At 41.2% G+C, this 20,407-nt stretch overlaps 1 protein-coding gene across 6 annotated transcripts in view; it reads right to left on the bottom strand.

Moving 5' to 3' along the window:
• The window catches only part of fbrsl1 (fibrosin-like 1), a 412,523-nt gene that overhangs the window by 34,919 nt on the left and 357,197 nt on the right, over nt 1-20,407 (bottom strand). For all 6 annotated transcript variants that reach the window (XM_061673006.1, XM_061673005.1, XM_061673004.1 and 3 more), the window contains one exon: nt 9,028-9,076. In XM_061673006.1, coding sequence (XP_061528990.1) covers nt 9,028-9,076 — 49 coding nt within the window. The remainder of the gene's footprint in view (nt 1-9,027; nt 9,077-20,407) is intronic.

Below are 20,407 nucleotides of genomic sequence, written 5' to 3' on the forward strand. Positions count from 1 at the left end.
AGAATTCATTCAGAATACATGTTTCCATCAATCGCAGCAAGTTGTCCAGGTCCTGAAGGAGCAAAGCAACCCAAGACCATCACACTACCAACACCATGTTTGACTGTTGGTATGATGTTCTTTTTTTGAAATGCTGTGCTACATTTACGCCAAATGTAACGAGACACACACCTTCCCAAAAACTCAACTTTCATCTCGTCAGTCCATATAATATTCTCCCAAAACTCTTAGGAATCGTTCAGTTTTTTTTTTTGCAAAAGTAAGACTAGCCTTTATGTTCTTTTTGGTCAGCAGTGGATTTCCCCTTGGAACTCTGCCAGGGATGTCATTTTTGCCCAGTCTCTTCCTTATTGTTGTGTCATGAACAACAATATATATATTGTATAGGGTGCCCATGGTGCTTAACTGAGGCAAGGGAAGCCTGTAGTTCTCTTTGAAGCCCACTCCTGGGAAGGCTCACCACTGTTCCATGTTTTTCTCATAAGATAATTAAGCTAATGGCTCTCCTTATCGTTCGCGGGAATCCTAAAGCTTTAGAAATGGCTTTTGTAACTCTTTCCTGACTGATAGATGTCAATAACTTTATTTCTCGACTGTTCTGTAATTTCTTTGGATCGTGTTAATTTGTTGCAGCTTTTTCAGCTCTTTTGTCTGACAGATTCTGTTAAGTGATTTCCTGATTGAACAGTTCTGGAGGTAATCAGGCTTGCGTGTGATCAGTGAAAAACAACCAAAAATTGTCATTAGCCACAATTAATTCATGATTTAACAAGGGGGGGGGTCATTACTTTTTCATACAGGGCCATGTAACTTCGAATATTTTTTTTCCTCAATAAATGAAATAACCATTTAAAAACAGCATTTTAAGTTCACGGGTTATGAGGATAGTCACGGAACAAATTAAACTCGTATCTCAATACATCACCATACTGTATTATGCAACAATGTAGCTAGATTATTTCCTTCACACAGCCAGAATGCAGGTCACAACTGCTACAAATTAGCCTAAAAATATTCATGGCCTAATCGTGATTGTGTCATTGTTCCTTCTTCACAGCTAAATGTGGATAAATCTTTAGTCGATAAACACACAGCCAAACAAAGAGGCCTAATTGTTCCTCGTTTTGTCACCTCCTCTCTCTGTCACAACAGCTGATCGCAGTCCACAGGCTTGCTGAGATGGATGACAGGGAGTGATAGAAATAACTGACAGGTGTCAAGTATCCTGACATGTAATACCTAACAGCCACTGAAATAGATTGACCCGACTGAAGTTGTGGCTCAACCCATTATGATGCAGAAAACTGAGAAGGGTTAAGTTAATAATTCATGCACACTAGGGTCTGTGCACAGAGCAGACCCTTTGAAAATGGGCCAACACATTTCACACAGGGAAAGAAAGCATGGCATATTAAACAATGACTTCTGAAGCCAATATAATTGTTGTGTATGAAAAAAATTGGGTCTGTCTTTGAATAGCCTGTGCGCTTATGTGGAACCTTTACACAGATTATTGGTTTTGGTTCCTTTGACCTTCTGCCACTCAAATTATCAAAATTTCATACAAATACATTTTTGTCAGTACTGGCTCAATAATTAATTTTAAAAGTGTCTTATCTGTGCTAAGTATCCCTCTTCTGATTTTAATTTCCTCGACGGAGGTGGCTGCAATACATGCACAGTACTATCAATAAAGCAAGAATGAAAATGTTCATATTTTGTGGTCGTGTGAAAAGAGTTAGGCAATCTGCCTTTTTTTTTTTTAAAACGGTGTCAATGAAAAGGTACTTATTTAATACTTTATTTTAATTATAATTCCCATTGGTCTCTCCTTCGCAGCTGTAACAGCTTCCACTGTTCTGAGAAGACTTTGTGGTTGCACAACTGTGCACACCCTTGTAACTAGGGATGTGGCTGTATTGAGAATTAAATCACATTCACACTCATGTTAAGTGAGTCTTTATCTTTATTATATGCCTGTTTTTCTTTGTAAAATAAGGCGTCCATCTTGCCACCCTACCCAATAGCCTAGACATATGAGGAAGACAGTAGATTGTTGTCACATGTACTGAACAGCCCAGTATTTGCCAGAAATTCCTGCAGCTCCCCCAATGTTGCTGTCGGCCTCTGGGCAGTCTTGATAACAGGTTTTCTTATCGTTTCATCAATTTTGGATGGAACTACAGATCTTGATAATGTCGCTGTTGTGCCATATTTTCTCTCTCTTTTCTTTGGAAATTCATTTATACCCTTCTCCTGATTGATATACCATTGAACAATGAAATCCCTGTGATGCTTTGGAAGCTTTGTGAGGATAGTCAAAACAATATAAGAAAAGCCTACTAGAACATCTGAACTTTATTTGGGGTTAATCAGAGGCACTTGAAAATCTGGCAGGTGTGAGCTGACTTCAATTTAACATGAGTTTCAATGTCATTGGTTAATTCTGAACATAGCCAAAACACCACTTATAAGAGGGTGTGCACACTTGTGCAACCAAATTATCTCAGTGGTTTATTTTTACTTCCCCTCTTGAAATGATTTGATTATTTAAAAAAATTGGGTTCTATAGGTTATATGTCACATCAATAGTAGCAAAAACTTATATTTATTTTTGTCTCCTTTTTTAAATCACAAAAACCTGTCATTTGAACATCGGTGTGGAGACTTTTTATATCCACTGTAAATCTGTTAATCACTTCTTTCTCCAGGATTTTTGAGAAGGAAGGGAGTTTGATTTGAGAGATTGGTTGTTCTTGAGACTGGTGGAGTCTAAAGCAGATTTTTTCATCATGGCTGTATTGTGGCATTTTTCAAATAAGAGGGAATGTGGTGAGGGAAAAAGAAGCAATTGTGGGAAGAACAATAATAATAAGAAGAATTGTGGGATTATGTCTAATGGGCAGGAGGAGAGTTTCTTCCATCAGATTAAGGCATATTCATTGAAAGGAGTCACAATAGTTAACTATATTGGGGAAGTATTGGGGTGGAGAACACAGTGCTGTATTATCTTTATTAGAACCTCAAGACGCCATCTTGACAACAAAGAAAGACAACTGTTGGTCTTTTAGAAACTAGAACCAGTTGAGGAGGTGGATTAGTGTCGCAAATAAAACCATTTTGGTGGCACGGTGACCGACTAGTTAGCACATCTGCCTCACAGTTCTGAGGACCGGGGTTCAAATCCAGGCCCCACCTGTGTGGAGTTTGCATGTTCTCCCCGTGCCTGCGTGGGTTTTCTCTGGGTACTCCGGTTTCCTCCCACATCCCCAAAAACATGCGTTGTAGGTTGATTGACGACTCTGAATTGCCTGTAGGTGTGAATGTGAGGGCGAATGGTTGTTTGTTTACATGTGCCCGATTGGTTGGCGACCAGTTCAGGGTGTACCCCGCCTCTCGCCCGAAGATAGCTGGGATAGGCTCCAGCACGCCCGTAGCCCTAGTGAGGATAAGCGGTACATAAAATGGATGGATAGATGGATAAAACCATTTTGCGAAGGTGATGTAAAACAGGCAGTCTGTTCCTGTGCGAGTAGATCCCTAAATATTGCGGGTTGACTTAAAGCTTTCTAAAGCCACTCTGTTGGGGAGGGTGATTGCTGTATCCACCAAACCAACACTAGCACACCTAGCCCATGAGTTGTTTGATGGTAATCCACAAAGGTTGAATCAGTTACCTTGAGTCCAGTTCCCTTGATTCAACCTCTGTGGGTAGACAGGGTTTGCGCTGCCCATTCGCCACCTCGCTAATGGTTAATTGAAATAGGATGTGGCGAAGCGAATATTGCCCACGTTATCCAACGCTGGCGAATCAAAGCCATCTGCGTCAAAAGCCCTTCCTGATAAAAGTTCAAGTGAGCGGGCTCATTCTGTCACGTATAAATGGTGTTAATGGTTTAGTTTCCCACCCCCGCTTCGTAAAATGCTTCAATCCGCCGTCCAGTAAGCAGTCAGGCCCACAGGCTTTCCCGACTGAGGGGAGCAAAGGGGGTCAAAAGCTTTTATACTCATATTGACGGGACGGCACGGTGAGTGGTCACAGTTCTGAGGACTGGGGTCAATTCCTGGCCTCGCCTAGTCGGAGTTTGCATGATCTCCCCGTGCTTGCGTGGGTTTTGTCCGGTTGCTCTGGTTTCCTCCCACATCCCAAAAACATGCGTGGTAGGTTGACTGAAGACTCTAAATTGCCCGTAGGTGTGAATGTGAGTGCGAATGGTTGTTTGTTTCTATGCGCCCTGCAATTGGCTGGCGACCAGTTCAGGGTGTACCCTGCCTCTCACCTGAAGATGGCTGGGATAGGCTCCAGCACGCCCGCGACCCTAGTGGGGATAAGCGCGATAGAAAATGGATGGATGGGTCTTGGTGATGAAAAGCGTCACTTGTGTCACTCTCCACTTGATCTCTATACTCGGCTGACATTGACAGCAGTGCTATTGCGACTGACAAGAGCATCATTATACAGTATTACATTGTGAAGTTAAATCAATAAGTCAATCTACGGTGATGGAAGATTTTTCTTTTTACAATTCAACAGTAAAATAAAGATTGATATCAATTCATCATAACATTTAGGCCTAGCCTACAGAAAAGAGTTGTTTATTTGTCAGTTGTATCCAATGTTGTGTTTGTCATACAATAGAATAATTAATTTCTTGTTTACTGAATAATGCTGAAGACAACAAACTTCCCCCTGAAAAATTGCATGCTAAATCACAAACACATTATTTGTTTAAAAAAACAAACAAACCAGTGACGAGGACTTGCTAAGTATGGCTAAATGTTTGGCCACATAAACACACATGATATTGTGGCTAAATACACACAAGTCTGGATAGGAGATTTTTATACTGTTGAGCCACATCGGATAAGAGGTGTCATAACCCAGTGCCAACCCTAGATAGCCCATGGATTAGTTTAAGGCTTCAGCACTTGCCTCCAACTGAGTTTTAGTTAAAGCACAGCTCGTGATTCTCTCCTACTCCTCTATCACTCCATACTGGAAGGTGAAACACAGAAGGTCCGCAGATGGATGGCATGAAGTTAAGAGCTGGCGAAAGGATGTCGATAGCCCATGAAAAATGGTGAAATGATCATAGCGTCTGTTATTTGGAGAAGGACTTGCCAATGACTTGCTGATTAATTATTGTCAGTTTTTAGTATAGAGTAGAGTTTGTCTTTGTTAAACCACTTGAATGGTTTCGCTTTTCCCAACATGTTTGCCCTGCAATAATCTTTCCTGCTAGCCAAACTTTCCATCTACCACGGCTCTATTCTAACTGGATGCTGGTTTAAAAAAAAGAAAATAAAAGATTAGTTGGTAAGAAGGTCAGCCTCCATTCAGTCTTTAATAAATGAGAGGCTGCAAAAGGTGAACCATGGCCACTGAGGTTAGTACTACATTACACAGACCTGGCCAGGGGAGAGCTGCCCCTTCGAATACAAACATGCTCTCTCATCTACTTCAATATGCCTGAGTTGCCCTCAATCCCCCTGCACCTGACCTTGCTGCTCCCTTTCCACGATCCCCTCTCCCTTCTATGGCATTCACAATCCAGACGGTGAAAATGGCATTTCATTTTCCTGAAACCTTGAGCTGCAGGAACAAAAAGGAGGCAAGGGATAAGGAGCGGGGGAGACTATTTAACACTTTTATAGACATGCAGCAAACATTCATGTCCGAACAAAGGCCATACACCTGCAAACAGGGTGGTTGATTAGTGATTCGACACAGGGACCATGGACTTCGCAGCAGATAATAGGATCCTACCCATGCGATGATGGGGAGAGGAGGTATGGTGGAGTTAGGCTGAGGAGTAGAGCAGGGCAGAGGCAGTGTACCATCATAAAGAATATATTGCCAACAATGGCAGACATGTCTGAGTAAAAGGCTATTTAGGAGAAACAGCATCCTTAATATTCTGCATTGATAATGTGTTTAGGATCAGCCCTAAATTCACTGTTAAAAGGTTAATACATGTTTGTGTTTATTTACCTACATTATAACCTAACCTACAATTCCATTGCAACATGGTGGCAATGTTTTTGTCTTTTTGTCTTGAGTTTGTTGTCACATTTCTGTCGGGCCAATTATATATTACTCGTGCACTCACTGTCGTAGTCTCACCATGCTGCACTATTTGCATATCTGTTGTTGACCAATACTGGCCACTCATGCCAGAGTAGCATCTGCTACATTTGCACACTGATTGAGGAGTATTTGCAACACTTGCACAAATCAACATTGTGCCAGATTATCGTACTACTCGCTTGAATTCTCGGTGCCCTTTGCACAATGGTCATTGCAGCGGACTATTTCAATATTAGTCATTCGAACTGCTCTAAGTGCTAGAAGACTCTGCATCTTTTTGCACAATTATCAAAAAAAAAAAAAAAATGTACTGGCATTACCAGATAACTGGCAACTGATTCTGATATAAATGAAGCAAATGGGCACCTGACATCACTGACAAACGCGATCTAAAATGAGTCTTCGAACACAGCAGGTACCCAGCTTCCAGCACTCGTGTGGCCTCGGAAAGATGTCAGCAGAGTCAGATGAGCATGATGGCATTTGTGTGCATCTCCTTCGCCTCTCTCTCCTTTGTTCAATTCTTCTAATCCAGTATGTGTGGGCCGGTAAGTTTAATGGAAACAATTTATTAAGTCCGGCTTAAAATGCCATCTGCAGTTAAGCCTCCCAAAGCTGCTAAGCTCCTGGTTTCACCCCAGAGCTTGCTGTGTTCACGCTTACTGTAATGCTCTGTTTAAAATGAGCACAACGGGTCAAAATTAATCAGGATTACAAGGCCACAAATCCACTTCAGAGATAGCTTTTCTACCAATCGTTCTCCCCCTCTATCCTAAGATGCCCTGTGTTTGTGACCATGCGGTATCACCTACATAGCATGTGCAACAACAGGTATATGTTGGCAATAACGTTATCACTGCCACTATCCCACAATGTTGCTAAGTAAGTTTCCTTTTTATGCGTAACTTCTGAAAAACCTACGTTAAGACTACATGACTCATTGTTAGCAAACACATTTGGTGCGGCTAACCCACAAAGCTGTTGTTGGGCCCCTTTGCTTTCATGTGCTACAGCCAAAGCACATACAAAATTCAACACAGTCACAAAAAATTTCAAGTGCTCCTCTCTTATTTTTGGCCACTGGAAGGTAGGTGATAACTTCCCAACACTTCCAAAGGCACAGCCTTGTAAAATGTTAGGCCTAAAAGTGAAGTACATAGGTGTCTGCTGCGGGGGAGCTCTGTACTTGCTCACAGCTACTGCACATTTAGCTTCTCATTCGCCTTCAAGCAAGCGTACAGTCAACTCTGACATTCAATGTATTGAGAATAGACCTACAGCATGTACTGTTACTTAAGGAATCAAAATGTAGCAGCCAGTTTAAGAAAGGAAGGAAACCAAAACTAACAATAGTTAAATAATACTCGGATTCTGCTGCTCCATCATAAACAAGCTGCGCAAGCTCTTGAATAACAACAACCCAAGAGAACTGGACCCTGAGTAAGGGACATTGCATATACTATTAGTTTGCCTCAATAGTGGGTTGTCAAAAGACTAACACTGCAGCGAAGACAAAAATATGAGAGACAAGGCGATGATGTCTGGGTTTTCCCCCAAACCAGGTTCTGTGAGGATAAACGCAGGGTTTTATGGTCACTGATTACAATGTTGGTCTTGCTCTCTTCTACGTATTTAACCCGAACTGTCTCATTACCCAAACATGAAACCCCAAGTGTTTGAACGCATTGCTAGGAACCCGAATAAAGTGCACAAATGAGTAAAATTCTGGGACGCAAGGAACGCAGGGTAAATCAAAACAAACATGGTTATTTACAGCTGGGAACAATAACATTAGAAGCAGATATTGGCAGGCTATGAAAATGAGGCTTGATATGTTCCTCATTGTCATCAGATGTACTCATCAAACAGCAAATTTATTTTCCTACCTCATCCTTTCTGACCACTATTACTAATCTTTTGCCCTACTTCTAGATTAGCCAATCAAGCTCATGTTGATCTGAAAGACAATCACAAGCAACTCTGATTGTATTGTACTGACGTAATGTCAGTGTCCTAATCCAACCTTTAGTTCACGTTTGTAAGAATCAAGGATTTCTTAGTTTTCAGGCTGACAATGATTGAGTGTACAGTGTGTGAAAGACAATGGTTTTGTGTTGTATGTGTGGAAGCGGTTCTCAGCAGACATGCTCAAGTGCAGCCATGTAATGTGTGGGCATACAGTGTCGATACGCCAATGCACAATAGCAGACGACAACAGTAATTCAGCTTCCCTGTTTAGAATAAATTGAGCTGGATGTAGACTAGTTGTTTCATAAACCCTCTGTCTTTACGTTTTCATTGTGAAAGCTACAGTAGCATCACGCTGGACTCTCTCTATTTCTATCTCCCACTCACTCTGCTTGTGTTAATTGAACTGCTCAGTTCCAAGCCCTCAGGGAGACGGGGTCTGCATGCTGCGATTTGTCAACCGAAGTCTGATCGTACCTCTCCTCCCTTGACCTCCCTCATGCACAACTTAACACCTCACTCAAACTTAAAATATGTATGATTGGATGTTGTGTTTATTACAGTTCAACAGCAAAGCACATACTGACAAACATACACAGACTGTGAGTGTCTGACAATGCTCTTTCTCTCATTTCCTTTGGCATTTATTATGGCTCAGGCCTGCTGTCGAAGAGCTTGTATTGCCTGAGGGGAAGTTCCCATTTGAGGGAGCATGTGGCAGAGAGGCTCTAAATCCCCTCTAATGAACCAATATGTAAGAAGGCTAAGCCTCTGGCAATGTCAGCGAGGAAACACCACTCCTCACCCTGGCAAAAAAGGTACGCATATGCATTTGCTCAGCTTTGTTTATGTGTGCTCGTATGTAAATCTCAATGTTAGCTGTGGGATTTCGTAGGGGTGTGGGATTTACATGATTTAGATGTAGTGACGTAAACCCTGGAGGGAGAACAAACAAAGAAGTGGGCTCTTACCTTTGGGTGTGGTGGAAGAAAAGAGCTTCTCTGATCCTACACCAGACACCTGGAAAAAGAAGAGGCGGTGCTTTAGCAGATTAGTTCATTCAGCTGAATCAGTGGCAAACGTCAGTCAACCCTCTCTCAGATAACTGGGTTATTCATTAAAACCTTAATCTTAAGGCTTATTCAGTTACAAATATTGTTTAAGTGCTTAGAAGAAACATCTAAGTGCCACAGAACGCTCCCTGTATACCTGATGGTCCCTGACTTGCTTTTCGTGAGGTAACATTAGGTGGCACTGTTGAGCCACCTGAAAAAGAAGTAACGCCATCGTCAGGTGGCTGGCTATGCTGCATCACTGTTGAAATGCATGCAGCTGCTCCAAAAGCTTTCTTTCTGCAAATGATTCAGTATGTTCAGTATTGTATAGTTTAATTCAATGCAAACTCTGATCATACAATCCAATATCAATCCCAACATCTCAGGCTGCATGTTACCACACAAGCTGTTAACGAATCTTTACATTCCAGTCAAATGCAAGTTCTGTCAAAAAGAGCAAAAGAACCTGACTATGACTTAAAAGTGAACATTTTTTTCCTCTCCTCTTTAAAGTTGAGATTGCACTGGATTGCTACATGAAAGGTCCCCGTGCATCAAATAAATTGATTGCACAAAACAGTAAATCCACACAAATCAAGATGAAATTTCCACAAACAATTCAACAAATACAAATCGAAAAATCTCTTTTTCAGAAGTCATCATATTTACTTTATCGCGCCTCTCATCTCGGCTGCAAAAATGTAAAAAGCTCCAAGAGCATATGTTCCCCTCAACGGGTGCAAGTGTCCTTCAACTTCTGTGCTTGTATTTTACGTACCACAAAGGGAACATATGTAACAAGTGAACAGTGAATCAGAGTACTAGAGGGACAGACACAGAGAGAGGAAGCAAATAATTTTGTAAACACAGATGGCTGTCCTTGGCATCGCAGTTAAGATATCACAAATGTTTTGAGGGTGTCCTCTTCTCTCCAACAACACCCAGTTTCTCCTACACTGCCACTTGTGTTGCTTTTCTCCACAATGTTTGTCTGTGTTTTGTCTCAGTGCTAACCGCAACAGTACCCGAAATAAAGCTGTGTGAAAGCAACACTTTGTTTTGTTCCATCGAAAAGGAGACGTTAACAGAGGGTGACAGTACATTTTAGAGATAAACTCCTGCCATGCTTCGTCATATCACAGAGCCAAATTTAAATAATTCAAACTTGAAGAAAAGGAAAACAGAAGTTTATGTATTATATGTTAAATGTCATGCTGGAGCAGTAAACTGGTGGTAATAACGATTAGAATTCTCATTATTTGAGGAACATCTCCAAAAATTGTGAGGTGATCCTGTTTCTCATGCCAGTCAAAGACTAAAGTGGGAAGAACATTGTTGTGCATTGCCCGCTATCATTATCCCAGAACCAGGGTGCCAGGCTACCACACAAGCGCATTGTTAGCTTTGGAGGACATTAAACGCTCTAGTACTGAGCATCAGCACTAAAACAGCACAACCTCAGCCATGATAAATGGCCCCGCAGGGTCCTGGCAGAAAGAAATAAGGGCTCAGATTGGAATGAAGCTTGTCAAATGGACAAAGGAGGTGTGGTGTGAGGTTAGGAAGAGAGAACAGGTTAGAGAATGCCAGAATTGTGAAAACAATTGTTATGACTGCAGCGGCTATCTTGAGAACAGTGCAGACATGACAAATACCAGTGACAACTCAACCTTGCTGTGCATGTGCTTTCAGTTACTTGTTTTTAATTCTAAATGGATTCTAAACGACATACAGTAATCAACCACCACTTTGGCTTGACTACTTTGCTTTGAACCTGCCAAGACAGCATGAGTCAATTGTATAAGTCACAATTACAAGGTCAGCTTACAAAAGCTTTTTTGAAAAGGCATGTCAAAATACAGTCTTCATTTGTCCCGCTGCTGTTTTTGGAAAACTTCCTTGGATTTGTGTCTCAAGCAGACTTTTTCACCAAGCTGATGATTGGAGCGGCTTGCGGTTGTGGTGAGCACAGTTAATGTACAACCAATACTTCTCACTGTCGAAGTTGCCATTAAAAACACACAGGGTGTTGGCGCAGATGGCAGAATTTGATATTTAGAAAAGGAGACACAAATAGAACCATAGCCCAGGTTTTGTTTGTTTGTTCAGAAACTGGGTAATTTAACCATTCAAAAACACTAATGGGGAATATTTGAGCCACATTGCCTGGGAGCCAAAAGTCCTTGGAGTGGGCTGCGGGAAGCCTGACCTTTTTGTGGACCGTCTGCTATTTAAGCCCGGGGCTTCAGGGGTCTGGCCTCCTCTCTAGAGGGCCGTCAGCAGGCTTCAGCTTTCCTTCCCGATTCTATTCATTAGCCGTGCTTTATGATTCAACTTCCTCTGAGCCACACAAGAGCTCCCTGAGGAAAGAGACTGCTGGAGAGAGGGGGAAAAAGGGATGAAGCTGAGGTAGGGGAGGAAAAAAAGCAAGAAGGAGGTCATAGGGCCCAGCCGGGGCCCAGCTCTCAGCAGCTGTGAAAGCCTCCTGTTTCCTCAGCAGGCGTGAAAGGAACAGGGGGGGTGGAGGGAAGTGCAGCAAGGGAACTGGGCCAAAAAACCCAGCATCAGAGCGCTAACTCGTCAAAGTGCCACATGCTGAACTATAATTCCCAAATTTAAAGATTGCCAAATTACACTGTTGTTTGTGTCGAAAAATCCCCCAACTTCCCAGAATACCCCTGACTTATTGACAGCATAAATGTCTTGATAATAGCAGAGATGCAAGTTTTACCTGCTGACAAGAAGCAAGTGGAAAAAAATGTCTGGATCATTTGTAGTGAACAATGTTGCAAGCTAATCAATTTGAATAATCTAACACGTGCCAATTTGCTTTTTGGAAGTATTAAACTACTGTACTTCCATGCAAAACTATTGCGTGGAGGGCTGACTGAGCAAGGTAATGCAGACGTTGGGGGAGGGCGGTGTAATCACTAGAATGACCTTCAAGGCATGAATTTATGAAAGGCATTGATCAGTTAAGCCTGTGATTTCTCCAAGACAGGAAGGTCAGCAATTACCCAGATTCAATTAACCCCATTTCCTAAAGACTGCTGAGAGACTAATTTCTATCTTCTACCCACCGAACCCCCTCCTTGCTTGATATTGCATGATACTGAGGCTTTCCAGCTACCTTGCATGCACTGCATACCTTTGAGCTGAGAAAATCATCTCCAAAAAGAAGACATCCTACAGCCAGAGTTTAGGTAAAGGCAGATGAAATAAAACCATGCATTTGCAGCTCTTACCGCCCTCTGTAGTCAAGACATATTTTTTTTACACACAGGCTGGCAGTATTATTGCAACAGCTGTGGTGTGAAAACAAAGAAACCTGTTAGAAGGTTTTGTTGTGTGCTCATGCCTACAGTGACTATATTTAGACTCAATTGACACATGCTATTGTACTTGACAGATAGCTGTTGTGTAAGTGGTAAGGCGGCTAATGTAACACTTCAATAAAATAAGGTAATGTAAACTGATTAACTAACTAGTGGAAACTCTTAAGAGTTGAACACCACCTGTGTAATTGGATTTGGGACCATTATAAAACCTTTATTAAATGAATGGACATTTTTAAATTCTTAACTGTAACACAAGGTAAAAATAGGCTTACAACTGTTAACATTAAGGGCAATTACAAAGGGCATCATGAGAAAATGAATTACTTTGCAAATACACTGACATTTTCTTTTTTAGTATTCTTAATTGTCACACAGCTGTAAAAAGAGGTTAAGCGTTCTAAAAAGTAAAAACAACAAAACACTACCATCACTTTGTGTTTGGTGAAGCTTGAGTTTCAATGTGAGTTGGCCGTCTTTGCTGTCATCTTATTGTATAACCTCTTTCTTTCTATGTTGTTTTCTTAACACTCATCTTAGAGGCAAGAGCTATTAAAATAAGTGTCACCGAATAGCCACAAAAGACACACAATAAGCAAAACACTTACAATTCTTGTTCAACTGAGGTTTTGTGAGCCGCTGACACCATGCAGTTAAAGTTTTGGTCAAATTTCAAATAGCAAAGACCTAAGGGTTATTCAACTTTAGACCTTCCACTGTATTTCCAGGAAAAGGGACGGTGGAAACAGCTACATGTACACTCGGGTGCACCTGCACACACGGATATATACACAGTCACACACACAGACACAGGCACACACAGACAGACACACACACCGTTCATTTGTTTCCCTGTATAGCATTTCATCACAATCAGCTTTCTCCTTAACTGCCCTCTTTGAATTTTGCATTTTCTGTCACTATTAGTCATGAGTTACATCTCTTAAAAGGATAATCTATTAAACGTGTGCATTATGGCATTGGTACACTATAAAAGCGAAAATAGGTTTAAGGATTCCCACTCCTTAATCTTCAATCTGGTGAGGACAGTGCTGTATGTGAATGCAGGGGCGCCACCAGGGATTTGGAGCCCCTTGGGGGGGGGGGGAAAAAAAAAAAGAAAAATCTCACAACATCCCAATGCTACAATTTAAAAATATAATTTTCAAAAAACCGTGTCAAACATCTTACAGTGCCTAGAATGGGAATTGAAAACTGGTACCAAGTAATTTGATTTACAGGAATTATTAGTTTATTTGCGCGACGGTTTATCAGTTTATCGATTCCTGTTACATCGCAAATGAGTGATGACCACTGTGTGACGTAACGGTATACATCGTAGTACGATATAAAAACATCTATTGTACGATATAACCCTCTATCGTTTATATCGTTATTTTAGACTTTAGATTTCCCCCGCCGCTACTGAGGGAATCCTGAAGTTCATTCTCCTCTGCTTTGCGCTAGTAATATATGGTCACAATGAGTGAAGAGGGGTGTAGATGTGAGATGTGAGATGAAGTGTAGATGATCAATGTGTCCTGCAATTCACATTGGTTCTCAAGAGCTAACAGTTGTCACAGTTTGGTTGGGTTGGGTAGGTCATCGCTGGCTGGGCCACTTGTTCCGGATGGTTGGGTTCTGTCGGTGTAGTATTATCAAGATTTCTTATTTATTCACAGCTCAGCACACAGAGCTAGCATGATATCCATATACTGTATCTACTTGGATAGCCACAGCCCCGCACCAAACCTTTAATTATGTGAAACGTGGGCGGATTACTCCCAATATGCAGTGACATAATTTCCCATGTATAATGCCAATTCCCCCCCCCCAAAAAAATTGTCAAAAGTCAATAGTGCACATTATACGTAGGTATAGGGGAAATGGAAAAAACTTTCACATTTTATAAATGTATACCGCCATCTAGCGGTTATGAAAAAGCTGTACACTTTCATTCCAATATGGCACCGCCACCTAAAGGTTATGACAAAGGTGTACATTTTTATTCTAATATGCCATCGCCACCTAGAGGTTATGAGAAAGGTGTACACTTTCATTCCAATAAGCCACCGCCCCCTAGATGTTATGAGAAAGGTGTACACTTTCATTCCAATATGCCACCGCCACCTAGAGGTTATGAGAAAGGTGTACACCTTCATTCTAATATGCCACCACCACCTAGTAATTATGAAAAAGGTGTAGGCTACACTTTCATTCCAATATGACAGGGGTACATATGACTGCATAATATGTGCAGTTGTGCTCATAAGTTTATATACGCTGGCATAATTTGTGAAAAATTATTATTATTTATTTATTTTTAAATACGACTGATGACTAAAGAACAACCATCATTCATTTCTTTATGGTTATGTTTTGTTTAATGATAATGCTTTTCTGAAATGCTTGAGAGTTTAATTTGAATCCCATTAAAATAAAATTAAATGTGTTTCGCCTGGTCCTTCATGTTTTCTTTAAAGAATTGTACCCATCTTACAAATTCTGCCTGGGTAATCAAACATATGAGCACAACTGTGTGTTTTCTCATTTAGTAAATAAAAATAGGGCTGTGAATTTCAAAATAAGAGCAAGTAAATATAAAGTATTACGTGTTAAAATAAAGTGCTTAACTTGAGAATAATTCTTTGAAAAAAAATAACAAAATACAGATAATAATTCATGTTTTGATCATATGGGTAGAAGCAAAATCATGCATTGTAAAAATGCATTAAACATAGGTAGAAGGGTTTTCCAGAATTTTAAGGTCAACTTTGGGGGTGCATATTATACATGGGTGTGCATTATACATGGGAAATTACTTTGTATTATCATATCATATAACGGCATATATAATGCTAATGATATCATTATATATTATTTGGCAATAAGCAATTGGGTAGAGCAGCAGTAGGGGTGGAACAGTTCACAAAATCCACGGTTCATATCTCGCTTATGTGGTGACAGTTTTCAGCTCGGTATAAGTTGACTCTTAAGAAAATTAATTATGTCTTATATCTATCTATGCATCCATCCATCCATTTACTTTCCCGCTTATCCTCACTCGGGGTGCGGGCTGCTGGAGACTATCCCAGTCAGTCACAAACATTATCACTGCGACTGCTACTTCTTGGAGAAACTTGTTGCTTGCGCCACCTCCGTCGGTGGGGAAATGGGGGTCATCGGCACGCACGGCTATGGGTGGGATGGGACGTCACGCTATGCAGTATTCAAGCCCATGAACCAGGGATCTTGTGTTGGAGAGATAAAAAAAGAAAGAAAGTTTGTAAGTTCCATCGTAAGCTTACCGTTTCTCTCTCTTTTCTCTCCAACGCAAGATCTCTGGTCACAAGCCGCTTGCAATATGATTGGCTGCTGCATCGTTCAAGAGCATGACGCAGATGACGTGCCCGCGCCACCAACTTGGCTATCTTGATACTGTGCTGTGGCGTGACACTGTCGCCTCATATGTAAATGAGAAGATAAAAAGAAGATTCACGCATGTTTTTAATCGAACAGAACACATGCGGCCCGAACCAAAACAGTCAAACTGAACCGTTTTGACCGTTGAACCGTTATGAGAATTTCTCAATTCTCATCTGGTCCCATCCTTAACAGAGCCACTGTGTGCATGTGCACTGAAAGGAAACTGTACCAATATTGTAATCGAACGTGTTATTCTGAATCGACTGTGTTTACACACTGTTTATCTGTTAGTCACTGTTCGAACAACTAATAGCCTAAAAACTCGCAGGGGCCTGATTTTCTTTGTTTATGTGGGCATAGCTCAGTGTTTTAATCAACACTTTTATCAGAACCCACTCAGAGCAGTCAACTTCTGTCACCCTTTAAGCCCAGACATCCACTAATGCTTCTTTGGCAATAAATGGCCCATTAGCCATGCAAAGTAAGCCTTCAAATCCCGGGCAGCAACGGAAGACACCAAATTAATTATCTCCTTTGCGTTTGTCCTCTCCACTGTTCCAGAAAACGGAATGATCTCCCAAGCGGTTGTTTATTATACGTTGCAGCATTTCTTTGCATTCTCAGAGAAGGGAGCAGCAAGCGTCAACCTTACATTCAATTTCAACCCAGCACTGACAATTCCATCATGGTTGCTGGCGTGTCAGAGCAGGTGTGCAAGACTGCAACCCCCCAGCGTGTAAGATAGGATGTACAACATAAAGATCAAAAACACAAGAAATCTTCCACGCAACTGTCAGCCAACGGATACTCGCCTCAAGTGTAGCATCATTAAGATGATAATGAATTCCATAGCAATCATGGAGAATGGATTGGTTTCCCTTCGCACGCACACACCTCTTTATACCTAGCGCAGTGTGGCAGTTTTATTGCCAAAAATGACATAGTGTGTACAGTACAGCACAGAGCCACAGCAGACAAACCGTGTTCACACTTGCCGTAGCAACAGACACAGGAAAATGAATGGTGCGAGAAGAGCTAGTGGTGAGGGGGCAGGGGGGTTGAGTTTTGTGTAAAATACGACACAGCCTCTTGCTTACCTCTCTCGTCGAGCCATGCGGCAGTTGCCAGCGCTTATCAAGGCCGCCTGTTAGATTTGTATACAAATTAGAGGTGTATCAGGGGAATACAGAGGGCTGTTTCATCTCACTGTACTGGACAGAGAGGGTCACAAATCAGAAGGCCCACAGCCAGCACTAACCAGATAAGGAGAAATGAAGGAAATAGGACAAGATCTATTTTACTGAAAAGGATCCTGACCACTGAAGACTCCCTGCAAGCGAGTTTGCATGCTTTCAAGTGTGCTGTGTAAAATTCTTCTTGAATTCAAAAATGTAATTGTCACTTTATAACCAAGAATGGAAATATGTCAGACAAATATAGGATTTTTATTTTATGGTGTACTGAAATTCCAAAAAGTGAAATTAGGAGACACAAATATAATCAAAGCAGATTTATTAATTACAGTGCCCAGTACCACATGACCTGATGCAACTATTAGGACCGAGTGTCTAATTTATCGACTGGATTAACATTGTCAGTGGAACATTCCTCCAACACTCTTGATTAAGTGCATCTGTTAATCAGCCAGCACAAGCTCACACAACCTGAACCCTGGTCTCAGTTATTAACTAACATTTGTAAGATTTTAGGGCCAGCATACTCCAACTGTCCTGTTAAGTGAACCTGTTCATGTTAATACCAGTAAAGCCAAAACAGCTGCGGAGGGCTCTCATTAGGTGACATAATGCATTGAGGCACGGACTAAATTGCGGCAATAAAAGCCGACAGACAAATCATCTCTACCATCCTGATCCATTTAAGTCAATTAATCTAACACCAGATCTAAGCGCAGACGCTTAAAAGTATATGTTCCTCTTCGACTTTAGTCAGGTTTAGGGGAAAGGTGTTCTCAGCAGACGAGTGAATCAGTCACATTTATTAAATATAGCTTTGACTAGGTAGTGCATCAGACTAGGAATATTAGGACAGTAATGGTGGATCTGTATTTCAAATCTTTTTTTTCTTTTTCTATTTATGGAGTGGAAAATTTTCTGTCCAAACAAAGGTGTTAAAAAACTCTCCAGCCCACATGGAAACGCATTCACAGGCTTACAAGTGCAAAAACAACAAGTGTCACTTTGACCCCTAACCATCGGGCAACTTCAGCCAATTGGAGGTCCTTTCTGGAAAAATAGACATTACCAAAAATAAAGGTGATCGGAGACCACACCTTACATAGTTTGATAGCGCTAGTGCTGCTTGGCATACCGCAGTTGTCTGTGGAACGATGTGTGTCTTTCCTTTTTAATATCATAAATATGTGCCAGCAGTGATAAGAACCGCAAGTAATCTCCCTCTGGAATCAAGAAGCCGCCCGGCATTATTCTCTAGCTCTGATAAAGAAAAAAAAAATGGAGCAGTGATAGGTTGCCAGTCCAGGCTTCTTAGCAGCTGAGATAGGAGATATCACCTCACTAGTCCTGATTGGCTGGTAAACAGCTACAAGACCAAATCGTAGCTCTCTTGGGGCAGCTGCATGGAGCTCAGATAGCACAGGTCACACTGTCTCAATATCAACCTCGTCAACTTGCTGTAAATCCTTTTCTCCCCACTGTCAATGTGGATGACAGACAGCACACAAGCCTTTTTGGATGGTTATTGTCTGAGAGGCAGGATAACAAGATGGGGCAAATTATCTCAAAACCAGCTTTCTTCAGTGCACTCACAGTGGAGCATTGTTGTTGCTCTGGAGAGGATTGTGGAGGAGATAATATTTCTAGTTGGAGCCATAGCCACAGTAGAGCTGCCTTGTAACAGAGAGATAGACATCATTCTGACTCGCCCACTGTGACATAATCACCCTGCGGAGAGCTGCAGGCAAGCTTGGGAGGCAAACCATCCCTCACTGTAGCTTGTTAAGAGAAAGGTGTCTTTAAGCAGTGCTCAATGGTAACTCTAAACTCTTTTTCTCCCACTCCATGTGAACAATGTCTAGGTGAGTCATAGAACACCTCAGGCGATGTAAGTTACATTTTCCTTTGTCTTTCTTTTTTAAGATCACACTGCGCTTTTGACTTGGATGAATTTGCCATGAGGGCAAAGAAAACAAACTCGGCGGGATGTTAAATAATGCAGAGACAAAAAGCGGTGACCCATTCCCTTACCTCAACCCACACAAAGTGAAATTGCCTACAATACAAGACAGCACAAAAAGAAAGGAAAAGCTAGCATTATATGGAATTGTGTCATGTAAATAGGGTTTTCTCTGCTGGACCTAAACACCTTTAACGTGAGGAAAATCGTTAGGAGGAAGCAGATCCTTCCTGTACCATGCCGGCAATTTGAGCTGTTAACACCCCCCCCCCCAAGTAAATGAAAATCCGCAAAGTAGTGACCAATTCTTTATTATATTACTGTATACTTTTGTAAGTTTCATTTATGTATTTCAATGGTAATTTGTGAAAATGGACTTTAAAGAGAGGTGCAGTTATTTTCTCTCTCTACCGGAGGCCACCATCCAACACAAAACACAAGCACATGCCTATTGGGCATGGCCTGCTTGAATGACCTGAACCAGAGCCCATGCAGACATGGTGTGAACAGGCGATTTCCTGGGTTAACAATTTGCACCGTTCCTACACTCACGGTCCTCGCAGTGTAGTCAGCAAAAATCATTATGGTTACCCAGAATTCATTACAGTGATGTTTTAATTACAATACTGGAGTTGTAGAAAATCAAGCTAAACCTTGCTCTTTACTGGCATTTGTACCTGTGGATATTGTTATGAGTGTATGTATTAGCTATTTGTCGGACTAAGGTTGGTATTTGTGAATGTGTTTAATAAAACCCTGACTGTGGCATGTGTTTTAATCAGGTAAGGTACTCAATAATTGTTCTCTTTCTGCTAAGAACAAGAGCCCAATTGATCTGTGAGTTGTTACTGCCACATTTAAATCAATTTGCCTATGTAGTTGATTGTATAATAAATAATATGTGAACCACAATATAGCAAGCGATTACTATACTATAAAAAAATGACACCAGGCTGCACACAATTCATTTATTGTCCTAGACCAGGGGTGCTCAATGCGTTGATCGCGGTCGTAGTATTGTTATCGTGTGACATAAAAAAAAAAGACATCAGCCTATCATCCACCCCGTTGCTTGATTGATATACATATATAATCGATATTTGAATTTTTCTGACACTTAGGTCACGCACATGCGCAAACAACGCTGCTAAAAGGTAACTGCAGATGCGCAAACAACGGCCCCAAGTGTGTCAAAACTAACAAGCTAATGATGTGTTACCTCCAATTTGTATCTCTCGGTGTTTTCTCTTAAACTTAAGAAAGGGTATAAAAATGAGTGGGGGAGCTGGACCAAGTAAGAAGACAAAAACTTACCAATTTCATACAGGAGGGGAATGGAACGAGGAGTATTTTTTCACGCTGACATTTTCGAAATGCGTATG

The sequence above is a fragment of the Phycodurus eques genome, chromosome 3, assembly GCF_024500275.1.
Source record: "Phycodurus eques isolate BA_2022a chromosome 3, UOR_Pequ_1.1, whole genome shotgun sequence".
Lineage (NCBI taxonomy): Eukaryota > Metazoa > Chordata > Actinopteri > Syngnathiformes > Syngnathidae > Phycodurus > Phycodurus eques.